Source organism: Anomalospiza imberbis, chromosome 9 (genome assembly GCF_031753505.1).
Source record: "Anomalospiza imberbis isolate Cuckoo-Finch-1a 21T00152 chromosome 9, ASM3175350v1, whole genome shotgun sequence".
Lineage (NCBI taxonomy): Eukaryota > Metazoa > Chordata > Aves > Passeriformes > Viduidae > Anomalospiza > Anomalospiza imberbis.
This window is the reverse complement of record NC_089689.1, coordinates 1,189,910-1,207,871: the sequence shown is the minus strand read 5'-3', so window position 1 is coordinate 1,207,871 and position 17,962 is coordinate 1,189,910. Positions and strand designations below refer to the sequence as shown.

Genomic DNA, 17,962 nt, shown 5'->3' with positions numbered 1-17,962 from the left:
CTGTCTTCTGCTATAATTGTTATTATCCAGTTGTGTTTTTTGCTGCTTGCTCCGAAATACATGGTTGAAGGCGCAATTACAAATATGTTTCCTCTTTTTCTGTCTAGCTGTAACTGCAATTCACAGCCTCCAAACCCAATTAAAATTGCAGTGGCAGGAGCCCAGAATTACCTCAGTGCTGTGTTGAGGCTCTTTGTAGAGCAGCTGTCTCACAAAACCCCCGACTGGCTCGGCTACATGAAATTTCTGATCATCCCTCTAGGTAAATAAGGAATGCAGTTTCTTCACAGGAAGGGGAATGGGTGAAATCTGCTGTGTTCCCTCTGGAGAAGCCTTTCTGGAGCTTTGGCTATAGGTTAAATGAGGCAAATTGCTACATGACTGTGTAGTGCTGGTGTTGCTGCTCTTGTGTGAGTGAATTTCACCTGTAAGTTCTGATGCCAAAGTCTGCTGGTAAGCCTTTTGTTTGAAGCAAGGGGTTAAGTACTTCCTCCCCATACAGGGAGACTCTTATGCACAGAATATTGTTCTGGAAACGCTTTTCCCTGGCTGAAATGTTAAATTCAGTGGGCACCACGTTTCCCAAAGCAATAACTGTTCTGGCCTCCCTGGGCTTGACTCAGAAAATGTTAAGAGGAGAGGTAGAACATTTTTAAAAGGCTCTGAAACTGCTGAGAATTTGAATTATTCAAATTACATGCATCTCTTGACCTTTACTTTTCGTACTGCTCTGCTCGGGTTTTTCCCTCAGTTTTCCAACATTTTATTTCTGCCCTTCCAGCAGCTCAGCAAGCCTGCCTGGCTGGAACGTTCCCCAGCGTGTCTTGCTGGTGGTGAGGGAAGTGGAGTGCACTGATAGCAGCACCAGGTGTAGTCAGAAACATGAGGAATGTCGTGGTGGCAAGGCCTGGGAAGCAGGGGAGTCACTGGTGCTGTGGGCAGGGACATCTGGGCACTGCTGGTGTGCTCCAGGGCTTGACTTGTGTGGACAGAGCACTTAAGTGATGTAAGCAACAGAACACTTGAAAAGCACTTTTTGCCAGTGTTTTCCAGCTTTCTGGGTTTGGGGGCAGCTGAAGGCAGTTCCTGTAGGAATCAGAAGCTGCTGCCCAGCACCATGAACACTGGGGTTAGGCTGTCCATTCAGTGGTGGCATTTGCAAAAGTTAAATAAAAAAGGCAGAGGAAAAGAACTGAATCCTTCTGTAAAAAAAGGCATTTAGTTTCCAAAGTGGTTGGCAGGAAGAGAAAAGAGAGCCCTTTAGGGAGTAAAAACAACAAAAAATTAATTTCTACAAGGTTAAATGTGCTTTGAATGAGAATCTGTGTCTGAGACTTTGCTGCTCACTTGCTGACTGTCTCCTGGCCTCAGAAGAAGAGTTTTGTGTCCTGCAGTTTTTAATGATTTGAAAATACTCTCTCTTTGAAAGTGAAACACAAGATTTAGCTAGTGTTTGGGTTTAGGTTTGTTTTTTAATCTTAAAACTTTGTTTTGTAATCAAAAAAGAAAAAAATTAACCAGGCACTTTGATAAAGAAACGCTTTAAAACTGTGAATTCTTTTTAGATTCTACTTTAAATATAGAAACTTCTCTAACAGGATCTTTTCCATAGAAGTCTGCAGTATTTCCTGATTGGATCAAGTGCTTATTTCTGGCCAGCTCTCTGGCAGTTCATTAAAGTGATTGAGGAGCCACCTCTCCTTTCTGACAATTGAAAAAAGCACCAAAGACAGAATGGTGACCATGCCAAAAATGTCTTAAAGGAAAAGCCTCTCTGCTGCTTGCAGTACCTTTGAACTAGGGTTGGTGGACTTCTTCCATGGATGGTTTCACCTTCTGATTCCACAAGTACACACTCCAGTGACAGAAGGGTCACCTTCAGTGGTTTATTAGCAATCAGAAATGCTCAGTGTCTACAAACATATGAACTGGGAGATTCACTCCTGCTCCATGCCACTGATTCCATGGCCGTAAGACTCTTTTGCTGTCTAAAACACAGCTGAAAAGGGGAAAATAAAATGTTGGGAGTTATTTTGGCTGGTTGGGGTATTTTAACATTTTATGTAGCTCCCGTGGGTAGGGCTTCTTGGGAGCCTTGCTTTGACTGCTTGCTTCCAGGTGCAGTGGGTGGGAAAGCTTCTCCAGTACACGGTGCAGAGTTGTGCTGTGTGCCCTGCTCAAAACTCCACTGCAGGGGAAATGATGGGTCCCAGTCTCTACTGACACTGAGGGCAGCTCAGAGGGACCTCCTGCTTTCACCTCTCTTTGAAGGCTGGAAATCAGCTCAGAGGTTTGGAGCACTGAGACAGTGGGTTTATTGTTTGGGGCTTTTTTCCACCAGAGCTTTCCCGGACCGTGGTGAGTACAGTTAAGCAACTGGGGTCATCTCGAAGGGATTTGTCAGGTTTCCAGTTACCAGCTGGTGACTCGGCTGTCTGCAAGTGTGGCTTGGTGTGCAGGAAGGAGGAAAATAATGTGATTAAGAGGAGCTCTGAGGCTGCTTCATGGCTGAGTGTAAGCGTACAGGGCTGGTGCTGAGCACGACTGCCAGGTGGTGACTGGGCAGGGTGCTCCTGGCACACCTTTTCTCCTGTGTTCAAAGACTGCTGAGGTAGTTGCTAGGGGGTGTTGTCTGTTTTGGGGACACGGGTGGCCTAAAATGAAGGTGGCAGCTTTTTGCCACCTCCCAGGGCAGAGTTTGTCACTTGAACGCTTTCCCTGTCCTGCTCAGTGTAAGTATGAAGTCAGATCTCCATGCAGGGCTGGAGGCTGGACACAAAAAGCTTCTGCAGGGAGGCCTTTCCATGCTCATGGAGGAGCTGGGCCACAAGGCTCAGCCAGAGTAAGCAGGGACCTGCTGCATGTGCCAGTGTTCACTGGGTGCTGTAATCCTGGGGCTCTGCCTTCTGTCTCAAATTACCACATATTTATTGAGCTCATAGCTCATGTCCACAGATTAAGCAGGCCTCCATGGGTTGTTCTTCCTGCCTGGGTGCAATTGCCTCTTCTCAGTGTTGCAGAGCAGCTATGGGGTGCAAGTGGTGCTTGGACAAAGGGGTCTGGCCCCTCTTGGCGGAGGTGGCCTGGCTGTGGTGCAGCCTGTGGGCAGGAAGGGCTGTTTGGGAGAGCTGCTTGCAGAACTGAGAGGCTGACATGGAGAGCTGTAGAGCCTTTGTGCCTTCCAAATCATTTATTTCCTCAGCAGTTTCCAGTCCTGTTTCCTTTGGCCTTTTAAAATGTAATTTGTTAGGGGGAAGGTGTCAGGTGAAAGATAGCAGTGTGTTGAAGCAGTCTGCACTGGGAAGTCTATTTGCATGTTCTTAAAGAGATAAGCTGGACTAAATGACTTGGTTGTAATTGAAGAAGTTTATTTCTGAGGTGTCTAGTGTGACTTTGATTTTGGAGTTTAATTCCTTGCAGATCAAACCTATGCCTGTGTTCAGTGCTGGAGAGCACAGCTGTCATGTTTTCCTTTCTTTCTTAGGCTCTCACCCAGTGGCCAAGTATCTGGGGTCTGTAGATTATAGATACAACAACTTCTTCCAAGATCTAGCCTGGAGAGATCTGTTCAACAAACTTGAAGCACAGACCACTGGTAAGACTCTGTGTCTGTCTGGCCTGTGTGGGATGAAAAGCTTGAATGAGTAATTTTAGCAGAGGTCAAGTAAATACAAGAGGAAGCAGACAAGTGGTTTTGTTTGTCTTTTCTCCTCACTCCACCACATTCCCATTTCAGATGCTGACCTTTCTAAGTCTTGCCCATGGTGGTTTGCAAACAGTTATTGGCTCCCAGAGGCACTAGCTAGCTGCCTGTGAGTCATGCTGCTCTTACCTAGCTCTCAGCTTTGTTCTTTGGTGTGGAGGTCTCGCTGCTAAGTTCAGTACATTGCTTTCCTTCAGGAATTGTGCAGCCTAAAACGTTTGGAAAACTGGAAGCTCTGGGAAGATTAACTTCTGTTTGCTGTGTGTGAGAAAGATCCTGCCAGCAGACTTGAAAACATTCTCATTAAAGAAGAATTTTGTTCTTCACCAATGTGGTAACGAATGGGAGCTGCCCTAGGTCAGGCCTACAAGTTCCTGTTCTGATCTGAGTTTGTTCTAGGCCAGATCAAAGCCTTACTTCAGTTAAAGTACTAATTTGTTTAAAACATGAATGCTTACAGTTTCTTGCTCCATCTCTTCAAGAGTGGAAAGGAACAGGACAAAGGAGGATTTGCAATGTTCAGGGCTACATGAAGGCTTAAGATTTGATGCTATTGTGGGCAGCATTGCCCATAGAAATTTCATTCGAAGGAAAAAGCTTTGGAGTTTGTGTAGCACCATGAGTGTGCAATGTGGTTCTCCCTGCTGGAATTGCAGAGTTCCTGAGATTCCCAGGATGCTCCTGGAAGTCCTCCAGCCATGAGAGGAAGAGAGAGACCTCTTCAGGGGTAATTGTTCAGAGCTGTTTCCAGCAGGTTCTGAAGGTGAAGTCAGCCCTGTTTGGAGCAGGAGGCTGGACTAGAAGTCTCCTAGTGTGCTATCCAATCTACACTTTCCCTTAATCCTGAATTCAGGAAAGAACTGCTGTATGAAACTGGTTTCCTTTAATTGCTTGGTGCACTTGAAAATGCAGAAGACTGGCAATACAGACTTGATTTCTGTGTCTGAATTAGGAATACTTCATAACCTATAGGAGTGAATCCAGAAAGAGCCATATCTGTTCCTTGGTTGGTTGTATGCTGTGAGGAAAAATTCACCTCATTTTTGATTAGTGCAGACTTTGTACATTCTGCATTTTGCTCTGTGTGGTGGCAACTGCACAGGAGCTCCATAATGGCACAAGAAGATCTGGCAGAGAACCATACCTCTTACCAGTTCACTGTTCAAATGCAAAGAGCCTGGGTTAAAATGCCCATGGTAAAATATGGAAGTGCCTGTTGAAGGTCACTTGTGTTCCTGGGATCTCACAGTTGAGGCTCTTTGGTTGAAACCAAAGAAATATGGAAGGCATTTAGGAAATGTCTTTGTGTCAACTTGAATGAACCACAGTCTCACAAAATCACGGGGTCTTTGTGCTCTTCCTACCCTTGTGTGTCCCTCAGTCTTTTTGGCCAACTCAGCGAGGCCATGAGTTCATTAGAAACTCAGGTAGCTCAGTGCTGGTGTGAGCAGAGCAGCTCACCTGGGAGACATGGCCAGGCACTTTCTTCAGCAGATACCTGCAGCCAAGGCGTGAAAAAGTCTAAAGCTGACTCCAGGCAGGTACAAAGAAAAGCTTTTAACAAATCGGAAAGACCCCAGATTCGGTCAGAAATGCCGAGTACAGATTTGGCTTTACTGTGCTCTGGGGTAGGCAGAGCTTCTTGTGCAAGGTGCAGCCCGAGTGCAGCTGGCTGGGCACCACCAGCAGAAGGAGGACAGGGCTGGCAGTGGTCGGAGCAGTCACTTGAATGCTTTTCCCTCTGTTCCCTGCAGTTTCGGAAGCGCCCGACGTCGTGTCCCGGATAACGCAGTACATAGCAGGGGCAAACTGTGCTCACCAGCTGCCCATTGCTGAAGCCATGCTGACCTACAAACAGAAGAGGTATGACCCCCTTGTCCTGCTGGCTCCCAGCACAAGCAGCTGCTTGAAAGCAAAGTGCTTTTCTCATGTCATGCCAGCAGTCTGAAAACCAAATGGCAAAGCCCTTGGGAGCCTGCACCCAGCGGTGTGTCCCACTCAGTGAATCTGCAGCAGCAGGGTTACTTTAAGTGCAGAGATTTTTTTTTTTTTTTTTTTGAAGATATAAGAGGTTTGGAGAAGTGCAGGCTAAGCAGGATGGGGATAGACAGGTTTTATGTGCTTAGGTTCCAGAGATCTCTCACCACAGCAACCTTAAATGTGTAAGACTGGACCTTGGCATTCTCCTACAAAGAATCTTCTGTGAGACCTGACCTTTTTTACACTGCTGTTTAGGGAACTAAGCCCCTTTCTTTTTGGAGTGTAAATAGCAGAGCTTCTTGCAGGAGAGACAAAATCCTTGTTGATTGGCAGTGGCAAGCTACTAGGACTCCTGCTGAGGAGGGCTGACATTCACCAGATTTCATTTCAACTTTTCTTAAGGGATAAGCAGGCTGCAGGAGGGAGAACTGGGGCCTGAAAACAAGATTCAGGAGTATGTAGGGCCTCCTGTGGCCACGGTCCAGGAAGAAGAGTAATTGTCACTGAAGGGTAGAGATGCACTGTTATCAAGGGACAGAGGAGAATGATAGATTTGAACTCAGCTGATGTGAGTTTTCTCAGTTAGGGACTAGCAACTCCCTATGACACATGGATGTTGTTAATTTTTAATTACTTCTATTTGATTTTTCATTTTTGATCCATTAACATCCCTTATTGGTGCTTCTCCTTTGCCTAAGAATTGGGAGAAATTGAAAGTGTGGGTGGTGTCACTTTTTCCCCTTCTTTCTGGAAATTCTCATAGTACATCACTTTTCCATTCATGTGGAATTTCTGTCTGCTCTCGCATTACTGTGCAGAAATGATTCAGTGCAATTTCACCCATTCTACATGTTTTTCCTGTATTTCCAGACTGACTAGTCAAGTAAAAGAGACTAGTCTAGGCTCATCATGTATTTGTGGACTTCTGTAAAGTTAACATGATAATAAGGGTGAAATTTAGAGAGCTACAGAGCACTTGAAGCTCTTGCCTTCAGTTTTGCATTTAGTTTTTGGTGTGAAGGCTTACCTTGGTTACCAGCAGGGAGCTCAGACACCCCAGTGCAGTGGAAATCCCTTCTGAGGCTGCCTGGTTCTTCCTCTGCACCCTTCAGCTGCTGGGTTCTGCACTGCTTTCCACTGCCTCCTCCATTCTGTTACAGCTTCATTTTTGTCATTAGCACACATTTAAAGGTTTTGAGTTTCTAATGTGTCCAGAAGGTCAATTCAGCACTTTGCTGGAAAACAGCAGAAACGTATTTGAGCAACCCCTGCCCTTATCCCTGCCAGCAGTGTGCAGGGCCACTTTACCAGGCTGGTCTGTTCCATTTGGGTTCGACACCCTTTGGACTCTGGTGCCACACCTGAAGCTGTTCATAGTTTTCATGTAGGAGGTTATTGGGAAGAGAGATTGCTGAAACCCACGATCAGACTCTGGCATAACCTGCAATCTCTGTATTTCTGTGTGTCTGCCTTAAAATAACTTCTGCTTTCAGGTCAGTACCCCGTGAGCAAAGGAGAGTGAGTCAGAGGCTCTCAGTGGAGCATGGGCAGTTGTCTCCTGTGTGCCTTCCTTTAGGAATGGGGGTCTCTGTCATTGGCAGCAACTTAGGGAGGATGTTGTTAAAAACAACACAGAAATTGTGTCTCCATTAGCACTATCTAAACAAATGTATACTTTGTTGTAAGTATAATAACACATTTATCTTTTTCTTTGGTTGCTTGCTGAAAAGGAAAAAGAGCTTTCATTTTGATTTTACCATAAGGTATCAGTTCCTTTTAGGTTCCCTCTCCCAGCTCCTCTTTTCCCAGTGATTTGTGCCTTGTTTAACAGCTCCTGCGGGTCTGGGATGCACAGTTTGTGCTTTAGGTTGAATTCTGCTCACTGCCTTGAAACCATGGCATCTGCTGGCAGAATGCATCATTGAAAGTGACTGCTGTGCCTTTGGACCACACGTTTGGGTTCCCAGGATGTAGATTGAGTAGAAATTAAGGAGTTGTTGAGAGAATAGCTTACAGCAGTACAACATGGAGAGAGTGGTTTGTTTTTTTTTTTTTTTTTTCTTGCCTTTTCCCTTAGCCATCAGAAGATAGAGAAGGATCCAGAAGGATCAGGATTGAGAAAAGGCTTTTCAGTTCCCATCTGCTGGAACTGGAGTGCTGTAGGTGGCACTCAGTGGCTCAGGGCAGGATCAGCTGTGCTGTGTCCGAGTGCAGACCAGCAAATCTCCTCCCTGTAATCAAAAATTTGAGGACTAGTCTCTTGCTGGCAGAGCATCCCAAATGTATGGGACTTCTCTGAGCTTAAGAAAGAGAAGACAGATGTGTGCTGGCAGTGGAGCTGTGCTCTCTGAGCTGCCTCCAAAACCCCCATGCTCTGCAGGGTCCCCTGCTTTGAATCATATGATTATTGGGCATTTTTTATTTTGTACTCAGCACACAAAGTTACTGCAGCTCCCTCCCCCTTGAGGCCAGAGGTGAATGGCTTCTCCAAGGCCAGCTTTCAAGGCAGTGGTCCAGGTGGAAACAAGCAGCACTACCTACAAATTGATTGCAAAAGAAATCTCCCAGAATCCTGGCATTTGCTCTGTTAAACAAGTCCTAGTGGTGCAAGGAAAGCCAAGCCAGTCTCTAGGATGTAGCTGTATGTGATGAGCTGCTTTACAACTCTCTTGCCAGCTGTCCCTGTTCTGACTGACCCCGCTCTCTCCCCGTGCCCTTGTTCTGTTTGTCATGGCAAAGGGTGGCGCATGAACTGCCTGTGATGGACTGCAATGGTGCCAAAGCTTTGTCCTGGTCTTCTGGAGCATCTGCTGACCTCACCTGAAAGCAGAGGGGCTGGCTGTGAGGAAAGGGGTTCACGAAGGAAATGAAGTGCCATTGCAGCTCCTCTGAGTTACACTGGGTGACTGACTCTGTCTGTGAGCTCTGGGAGAAGTCCTGGTTACTGAATTCTGAAGGAACAGTGCAATCCAGGCAACACCTGGGGAGCTGAGACCGTGGGGATGGGGTGGGCCTCTCACTGATGTCCCTCTGCATTGCTTTCTTGAAAGAAACCCTGTGGTATTTGAGGTCTGAGAGTCAGCGCTCACACGTTCCCAGTGCAGCTGAATTGCTGGGCTGGTGTCACCCACTGTAATTCAGTGCCCAGCACAGCTCATGCCATGTGGCTTCTGGATAGCCCTTGCATGAATCTGGGGAGCAGCCTGGCTGTTGGAAATGGAAGCATTGTTCACTTGTCAGGGCAAGGGCTGGATCACTGCCTGCCTGGTTATGTGTTTACCAAAAGCTTTTGGGAGCACTTCCCGGCTCTTGCTCCCAGTTCCCTTGGATTGGAGGGCTCCTGGGCAGTAGGAAGCACAGATTACACTGATCCTGCCTGCTGTGTGTCTCAGAGGCCCTGCAGGGCAGTGGCTGAGCAGAGTCCAGGTCATTGCTCTGAGTGCTTCTCCTCAAACACGCCCTGCAGCAGCTGCTGGACATGAAAACAGCTGGCCAAGAGGGGTCCCTCCTCTGGCTCAGCAGATCTGATCTGGCTGGTTACTGCAGGAAACTCCCTGGGCAGCTGCTGGAAATGCAACAGGAGTGCAGCAGAGGAGAGTCAAGGCTCAAGAAACTATGGATGTCCTGTTGGCTGCGTCCAGCCCACCACAGTAAAGTGAAGAGTGCTGGAAAGGAGGGTTTTGGGAAGGCTGAGAGGAGACTCATCCGATGTGTCACGAGGACCTGGTGTTGCTTTGTCCCTTACTTGGTTTGACCCTGATGGAAGCAGGACAGTGTTAGCCAGCAGACAGCTGGAGTTGCCCAGTGGGCAGGACAGATTTCATGCCATAGATGAGTGAAGAGCTGCTGGTGGTGGTGCCTGGCCTGAAATGGCCCAGAGTCCTGATAGTCCTTCAGTGATAAAAGTCCTCTCTTTGGTGTTGCCTCCTTCAGGACTTGACTGGAATAAAGGTGGTGCCTGAGACCCTCCTGGTTAGAGAGACGACACGTCAATAACTGCTAAAAATCACAAACCTGGGCCAGGTCTGGCTTTAAATTACAGCTGAGGTACCAGGGCCTTCAGAAGCCCTGTGGGTAAAAAAAAAGCCTTGGACACGTGGGGTTAACCCTCTGCAGCCTGGGAGTCTGTGCAGCTGAGGTAATGAGGGGAAGCTGCCTTTCCAGAGATGGATGAGGCTTTAGTTGCAGGGCTGTGGTAGGAGAAGGAATCAAAGCAGATGTTACCAAGGTGAAAGGATTCTGAATTCATGTTTTGGGATCTTGGGATCCTGAAGAACAAAAATTGGGAAGAGCATGAAAGGGGAAATGAAGAACAAGCATGGTCATCTCATCTTTGCTTTCATCCACAACAAGAGCAGCTGTTTTGATAAGTTGCATTTCCAGAGACACATGTGCAAGACCAGAGTTCCTAGGAGGACATGTGACAAGGACTAGGTTAGCTGAGCTGAAATCCAGCTGGATTGCTTCAGGAACAGCCTGTGCATCGAGTGGGCCGTGATAAACGGTGGCTGAAGCAAGTGATCTATTTCAGAATTGCCCCTGAGCGCTCTGCAGTGGGAATCAGAGCTCCCAGGGGAATGAGAATGAGTTTTCTGCTGGAACTGGACGTGGTTTGTGTGTTCAGAGCTCGGAGCAAAGCCATCCAGTAGCTGAGAGATGACTGGGTGGCTGTGGTGCTTCCCTTGCTTGGTGAGTGGGACTCACTTTCTGCTGGCCTCCAAGCCCATGGAGCTGAAGGAAAGAGAAGAGAGCTGAGCCTCTGTTCTGTGCCTCTCCCAACATCTCTGTGGTTTTGTCGTTTCCCTTTGCAAACCTGGAGCTGGAAACATCATGTTTGTAGGAGATGTGTTTGCCAGGCCCTGCAGTTGTGTTTGCAAAGATGGGACCTTTCTGCCTTCCAGCATGGAATCAGGGACTTGGTCACTTTGTCCTGTGCTTTAGGAGAACAACGAGGGTGCAGTGCCTGAGGGTGTGAGATAGGAAGGGAGCAAAGGCCCTGGCTTTGCCTTAAGGATGGATCAGCAGAGCTGAGCCGAAGCGAGAGGCTGTTTGCAAAATCGTGTTCTGCTTTGGACCAGAGGGAGCTCTGGCTGAGTCAAGTTCACTGCAGTTTTATGGCATCCTTTCCTTGAGGCTTAGAGGAAAGTGTCCAGCCTGTTAACAACCTTTGTGCGTTTGGTGCATTTCTGATCCGTGCTGGAAACAGCACAGAAATACCTGCAGTATTTATGCTACTCCCAGCTAAATTCTAGATGAAACCAATGGTGGATGGATTTTTCTGAGCACTGGGGGATGCAGAGGAAGAGAAACATGAGAAGTCTCAGTGTTTGTCTGCTTCCTACCTGTTTCCTGTGCTCAGCCTCTGAGAAGTGTGTGTCTTGCCTGTGCAGTCACTTCCCTCTGCTGAACTGTAGTTTCTCCAAACATGTGGATGTGCTCCTGTGGTCTCCTCGCCCTGTGGGTCCATCTCTGGTCTCTGTTGCCACTGAAGGGAGCAATGGCCCTGCAGGCCCTTCGGGCCTGCCTTCCTCTTCATTTATCTCTTCCTCGTCTTGTCTCTGCTGAATCTCCCCCTAATTCCTGCTAGGTTTGACTGCGGCCTTCATTGCTGGCCTTTCTCCACCCTCTGCTTCCTGGCGGGGCCCAGAGCAGAGGGGCTTTCCAGATGTGTGGTGTTATCTCCAGCTGTTTCTGGGGCCGGTGTGCCTCTTGCCGGGCTGGGTTCGGCCGTGGGCGTGTGCCCTGGTGCCCGAGCTCCCACACAGGGTGTGCCTGTGGAAGCTGCCAGCAGCAGGGAGGGCGTGAGGGCGCGTCCTTGCCGGTGCTTCGCCAGTAACCGCGTGTCACGGCTTGTAACCCGCGGCAGGGCCACTGCTCTGGGGATGTGCAAGCTGTGGCACACGGCTCCAAGGGGGGACGCCGGGAGGCCGCGCGTGCAGAGCGCCTCGGCTTCTAGTAAGTAACACCCAGTGCTCTGTGTTGTGGTGGCACAGATCCGTTTCCTCGCAGTAGGAGGCCGTGTGTCTGTGGTGACTGCCATGCCATCCAAGCATGTTTCTCTGTGGAGCGTGAGGGAGGGAGGAAGAGCCTTTCCCCCCAGAGACTGCCGTAGGCTGCGTGCTCCTCCCGCCCCTGCAGGCTCCTGGTGCTGGCAGGCGGCCTCGAGAGGAGCGTTGGACTGGCGCTTGCATCCTGTCCGTCCCTGCTGCATGCTGGAATGCGACGTATGGAGTGAGTATGGTGCCCGGGGTGGAGGCAAGCTGCTAACAACTCTCTTCTCTTTGCCTTTAGCCCCGACGAAGAATCTTCGCAGAAGTTCATTCCCTTTGTCGGGGTGAGTGTCGTCGTGGTGCTGCTGTCTCGAGCAAGCTGGAATATGTTCTCAGCTGTTAACCTAAACTTAGCAGGTTTCTGGAGTCGAGCAGAAGCCATTGGGTGCTCTAAGGCAGATCATCAGCATGACAATCTAGCTGATGGTTGGATGCAGCTGCCTGATATTTAAGCAAACCTCTAAGACACTTCAACAAACTACAGGGTGTATTCTACTTCTCAGACAGGAATGTGATGTGTCCCTGGAAACCTGATTGTAGGGATGCTGTACCTAGCATTGCCCTGGTTGATTGTTTTGGCCAAATTTGCTATTCCAGTGTCATTTCTCTGCATACTTGTCCCTGATGGTCTCCCATCCTCTTAGCATCCCATCTGTTCCTGGGAAGTAGAGAGTACATCCCGGCAGGGAGGTGATTTATACTACTGTTATTTATGTGGGATAGTCCCTCGTTTTTCCCCCTGTCCTTAAGTGTTCCCATCTGAGGTGCCAAGTGCAGAGTGCCTGGACAGGGCCATGTTTGTTCTTCTGTCACTGTATTTTGTGCACTGTGTGCTATTTACCTTTTCTAGCTTCCCTCCCCTTATTTGATCATGCTCTTCAATTCACTTAGTTTCAGGTGTAAAGTCATTGACCCGCAGCCAGAAGAAATCCCTTGGCTGCTCTTCAGCTCTTGGATGTCCTCTTCCCAGTTCCTGCTGCTGTCTTGCCCGCCGGCCTTGCTGTGCCTGCTCGGTGTGACACTGACACGTGTCACGTCCCCTCTGTGTCCCTGCAGTGCATCAGAGCTCCTCTGAAATCCCAAGGCATTTAAAGAGCTTAGTCTCTCTTGCCCTCAGGCTGACCCTGCTTTCACTCTGGTGTCTCCTCCTAGTGAAAGTGTCTCTCTGCAGTATTCCTGATATGACAATCTGCTTTTGTTTGTTGATGGAGAGATGCCTTCCACAAAGGCGGAGAGACACATCTCCCCAGCTTGTTCCCTGCTGAGGAGCTTTGCTGGGAACTCGTATCTCCCATGAACTGCAATTTCTAGTGATGGACTGTTCTTACAAAACAGCTGTTTCACCTTTCTCAGTAACATGGAAAGCCTAGAGAACTTGGAGCATCCCAGACTGTTGGTGGGCTCTGCAAGCTGTTTTTCAGGACAGATTTAGTCCTGTATTTTGTGCAAGCAAATAGAGCTCAGAGTGTTTATCCAGTTTCTCTAAAATGATTGTCATCCTGACATTAGCACTGCTTTTCCAGTCTGGATTTGATTATCTGAAAGTGGTGGGATTGCTTTGTTGTGTACATACCATTGCCAACCCCCCAAAAAACTTGCCTTGAAAGCACAGAATGACTTCCCCTGTCACTGGTGAAGAGGGTCGAATCATTGCTGCTTGCTTCTGATTCTGAAGCATTCCTGACACAGTAATGCCCTGTGGAACCCATCTGGAGAGAGTGAAAGGCCAATTGCAGGTGTCTCACAAAGTCTGAGGCTGGACATGAGCACTGAGGCTTTTTCCCTCGCCTGCAGCCTGCTCAGAGCTGTTGGACAAGGAAGAGAGGCAGCCAGTGACTCCTGGGTTTGCAGCTCCTGATGTTGCCTGCACTCTTGGCTTTTGGGGTGCAAAACCTGGTGTCCTGGAGGTGGACTCTGCAGTTTCTGATGCAGAAATGGGCAGGGCAGTGCCATGCTGCTCAGCTGGGCTCAAAGTGGTGGGAGTGGAGCCTTACGAGGGGCCAGACAGGCACAGAAGCCAGGCTCAGGCTGCCTTGGGTGAGTTAACAGGATGTGCCTCCTCCTGGAGGGACAGGGGGCTGGCTGCTGCAGCTCTCCTGGATGGAGGCCTCTTGGAACTGCAGTGTTCTCATGCACCTCCTCAAGTGGAGGGAAGGGAAAGTGTTTAACCTTGTGTTCCTCCCATGTGTCTGAACCTGAGCATCTTCAGTCAGCCAACAAGGAGGAAAAGGCCAGAAGAGATTTCCTGCCTGGCTTGCAGATCAAGGTGGCTGCAGGCAGTTTTCTGTGTTGCTTGTCCCTCCCCTAACTCTGCTCCTCTTGTTCACAGCCAGTGACACTTTGTGGAACATCCTCCTGGCATTTAACACATACAGCACAAATAGCTGCTGCACTCCAGAGCCTGATTTGTTGCCCTTTGGGTAGAGACTGGCCAAACTGAGCTGCAGCCTCCTTCTCCCAAGCCAGTGAGCCTTCAGGGAGCCTGTGTGCACACTGCTGAATTCGTGGTGGCTTTTTCAAGACTGGATCTAAATGAGAATCCACCAGAGAGCCTGACAACTCTCCAAGATCTACTGTTGAGCATACGTCTCCCTGCCCTCCAAACTCTGCAAAGCGTTTTGCTTCTGAGAATTAACCTTTTTTTTTTTTTTGGACCCCATATTACAGAAGTGTGCTCCCTAGAGATGTGGTCCATTCATGGTCGTGTCTGAACTTAATGACCTTCTGTTTTCAAACCACACAGCCTGCATGACATCACTGCTCATTTTAAAGCAGTTTTTATTGACCTGAGCTCCCTTGGCAGCTCTTTCCCATTTGTCAGCATTTGTGTAGGGTAGACATTAGCCCTGGAGACAAGTTTCTTAAGGACTTTAAAAAGGCTCTCTTCTCTGCAGTGTTAAGAGTGATGATCCCTATGTACCATAGCAGATTATCACTGCAGAAGGTCTCTGCTTTTATATCACCAAGGGCCAGTTTATCTTTCCAGGCAATGTGTTCCTGGGAGTTTGTTTGCAGCATGTTCTGTTCCACAAGCTATTGCCAGTGACATTTATCATTAATCTTGATGTACCAGCTGGTGATTGGCCACACACATTTGTGCCCTTATTACAGTGTGGTCTGGATCGTTCTGACCTGTCCATGTGGTGGTTTGTCCCTGTCTGCCTCCAGAGGCTTTGGTAGGGGCTTTATCTTCTTTGTTGGACGCTTCCCTTGTTTAGAGAATAGATAACTCTGATCAGAAACTGTACTTTGTTGCTTCTGTGGTTTCCTAACAAACCCCAGCTATGCTGCACCCTGGAAGTGGCTGCTCCGGAGCAGTGGAAGCAGCGTGTCTGTAATTAGCAGGTGCATCAAAGCAGTGCTGAAGGGATAATTCTGACCCTTCTCCTCCCTGTAGTTGGCACAGCTTGGAGCTGATGGGCTGTGCAGAGCTGGGCAGGTCTGTGACAGCTCTGCAGGCTCTGTGCTGTCCTTTGTGTGGGTCAGGGAAGGGCTGTGAGCTGGCACTGCTTGGCTGGACATTGCCAGGACCTGCCTGGCTCTTAGAGGACTCCTGAGCTACTCTGACTGCAGGGAGAGTGCCAGGGAGAGTGCAGAGATGAGCTCAATGCTGGGGTTTGGGTTCCTGAAGTTCAGGGGGCTCTTGTTTGATAGAGCTCTTCTGTTTTGCCCCCTTTAGGTGGTGAAGGTTGGAATAGTGGAACAATCTTCTGCAACATCGGGTAAGGAGCATCTTGTGTGTGCTTTCTGTGTCCTGCAGCAGTGGGAGCCTGACCTCACAGGCTGAGCAGACTTGTCCATCACCGATGCCTTGGAGGCTGGGAGGTGGATTTGGATTTTATTAGCTTTGTCTGCAGAAAGAGAGCCCTCTCTCTTGGGAGAGGCCCTTTTTTTCTTTGCTACTTTACATGGAGCTTCAGGCCAGCTGAAATTCCCACACCTACATCCAGGGAAGCTCTACTTTCACGTTTGTGCAAACACCATTTCTCTAATGTTGTCAGTGGGGTGGGTTCACTGTTACAGTTGTTCGAGGCTTCTGCTTCAGCCTGAGGAAGCAGTTCATCAAAAGTTCATGCCTGTCTCCCTGCAGTGGGCTCAATTGCTGAATGAAATTGATCTCAGTGCCTGGGAACTTCAGGGTGGGCAAAATTTTAGACCCATTTATTTTTTATTGAGGGAGTGCAAAGCTGATATACAGGAGAATACTGTCTGCTTACATCCACAGACATGGAGTGGTGCTGTTTTGTCAATGTGAACTTATGTTTTTCCCCTTTATATGCACAGGAATATTGTTTTCCTTGTGTTGGGATTGTTTCTTGTATTGCTTCACTGTCAAACCCAGATTCTTGTGGCCTGGGTGACACATAGGTTTGTGCATGGAGTGACCCCTTCTGTGGGTCACTCCTTGCTGCCACAGTGCTCCCACCATCCTAAAGGGCCAACAGGAAGGGGATGAAACCTTGGTGGTGGAGGCAGATGGAATGGGGAGATCCCTGTGGTCACCCAGAGGTGCTGGATTCCAAGAGTGGTGCTGCCCTGCAGTGGTTGCAGGGGGAGATTCCCCGTAGGAAGGAGATCAGTGGGCTGGGCTGTGGCTGTGCAGGAGGCTCAAAATCAGCTGGGAGCAAACCCTAGGAGAGCAGATGCCAAAGGAGGAGCCCCGAGGAGTGTCAATGTCCGTGCCTGCCTTGGACCCGGACATACAGAGCCCCTCGGAAGTGTGCAGCCAGTCAGAACTGATGGGCCAGCTGGCCTCTGGATTGAGCCTGAACAAAACCTGTGCAGCAGGAGCATGGACAAGGAGATTGAGCTTTATCCCAGTGTTCTGTGCTGTGAGACAAACCCAGACAAACAGTTTGGCTTCCTTTTTTTAAGGTGACTCTGATGACGCAGCTCCCTCAAGTTCCGTTGTCCTTTCTTCCACGCCGCCTTCCGTGTCTCCTGCTGTGAAAGAAGCCTCTCCCACGCCCCCTTCCTCACCATCTGTTACAGGCAGCTTCTCCTCCCCAAGGTAAACCCTGTTTTGTCTCCTTTATATCTCCATTATCTGGCATACACGTGGCAGAGAACTCCAGAGGAAAACCTGTAGTTCTTCCTTCATCCCTAGCAAACATTTGGCGTTGTCACCTCTTTTGCCTCTGGAGTGACTGTGTCCTGGCTGGGGAGGGCAGGGGGGATTTTGCACTGAGTAGGAAGGCTGCATGTCTCAAGGGCAGGATTCTCTTGGGAAGATATGTATTCAAAAAATTTACTGACTCTAAGTACATGTGGGTGCCAGACTAATCCCTCATGATTCTAATGGCCAAGTGAGTGGAAGGTCAGGGTGACTTTTGAAGGAGCTGATGACCTTCTCTGTGAGGGTAATGCTGGCAGTTGTAAGGTGGAACTGCAGCTCCCATTCATGTGTGTGCCTGAAATACACCTGACCAGCAAGGGGACTGCACCTCTAGGTAATACTAAGCCCTGATTTAGCTGAATTTTTTAGGGGTGAAGGGAGGAAACCCTTAGAAAGCTGCCAGTAAGACTTGCCTTGGCCAGGACTCTTCATTTTGTTGCTGCACAAAATGTTGGTGTAGTTGTCTAATCCTTTGTGTGTGCAGCTCTAATACTCAGAGGCACTTGGTGAAGTTCCCCATGATTTTGTTAACTCCCCTGAGCCTGTAAGGGAACATAGCAGCAGCCTTGTGAGAAGGGGAAACTAGAAGCATTTGGACTCTGCAGTTTAGGAGAGGAGAGGAAAGCAATAAGCCACTCAAAGTGTGCAAAGTCAGGGGGGTTTGGGTTTGTAGAGGGTGGCAGAGCACTGGGACAGGTGCCCAGGGAGGTTGTGGAGTCTCCCACTGTGGAGACATCCCAAAGCCACCTGGATGCATCCCTGCCTCACCTGCTCCAGGTGACCCTGCCTTGGCAGGGAGGTTGGACTGGATCACCTCTAGAGGTCTCTTCCAAGCCCAGCAGTTCTGGGGTTCTCTGAAGCTGTGGCACGAGAGCTGGGGGCACCCAGTGACACTGCAAGAGCTCAGTTAAAAGGGAGAGAGGAAGGGACCACGTCTGCCTCTGCTGCTTCTGTGGCAGCAGCATCAGCAGATCAAAGAGGGGTCAGACAAATTCACAGACAGCAGATCCATTAGTGGCTACTGAAGGATGTTTCAGGGACCTCCCCTCTAGCATCCCCAGTCCTGTGATTGTCAGGCTGTGGAAGTGCCAGGGCATGCTCTGATGCTGGGCT

At 49.0% G+C, this 17,962-nt stretch overlaps 1 protein-coding gene and 1 long non-coding RNA gene across 9 annotated transcripts in view; one reads left to right on the top strand and one right to left on the bottom strand.

The window, feature by feature from the left end:
- Positions 1-17,962, top strand: part of PACS2 (phosphofurin acidic cluster sorting protein 2) — a 79,242-nt gene that overhangs the window by 51,392 nt on the left and 9,888 nt on the right. For 6 of the 8 annotated variants that reach the window (XM_068199234.1, XM_068199233.1, XM_068199232.1 and 3 more), the window contains exons 16-18: positions 108-262; positions 3,485-3,595; positions 5,458-5,566. In XM_068199234.1, coding sequence (XP_068055335.1) covers positions 108-262; positions 3,485-3,595; positions 5,458-5,566 — 375 coding nt within the window. Of the gene's footprint in view, positions 1-107; positions 263-3,484; positions 3,596-5,457; positions 5,567-7,413; positions 7,447-11,974; positions 12,018-15,412; positions 15,456-16,608; positions 16,745-17,962 lie in introns of all 8 variants that reach the window. The other 2 variants (XM_068199236.1, XM_068199235.1) reach the window with 2 other exon arrangements.
- LOC137479037 (uncharacterized) lies at positions 1,502-11,372 on the bottom strand. Its single transcript, XR_011001944.1, has 2 exons — positions 11,026-11,372; positions 1,502-7,914 (listed from the first exon to the last, which is right to left on the bottom strand). It is a non-coding gene; the product is annotated as an uncharacterized lncRNA (long non-coding RNA).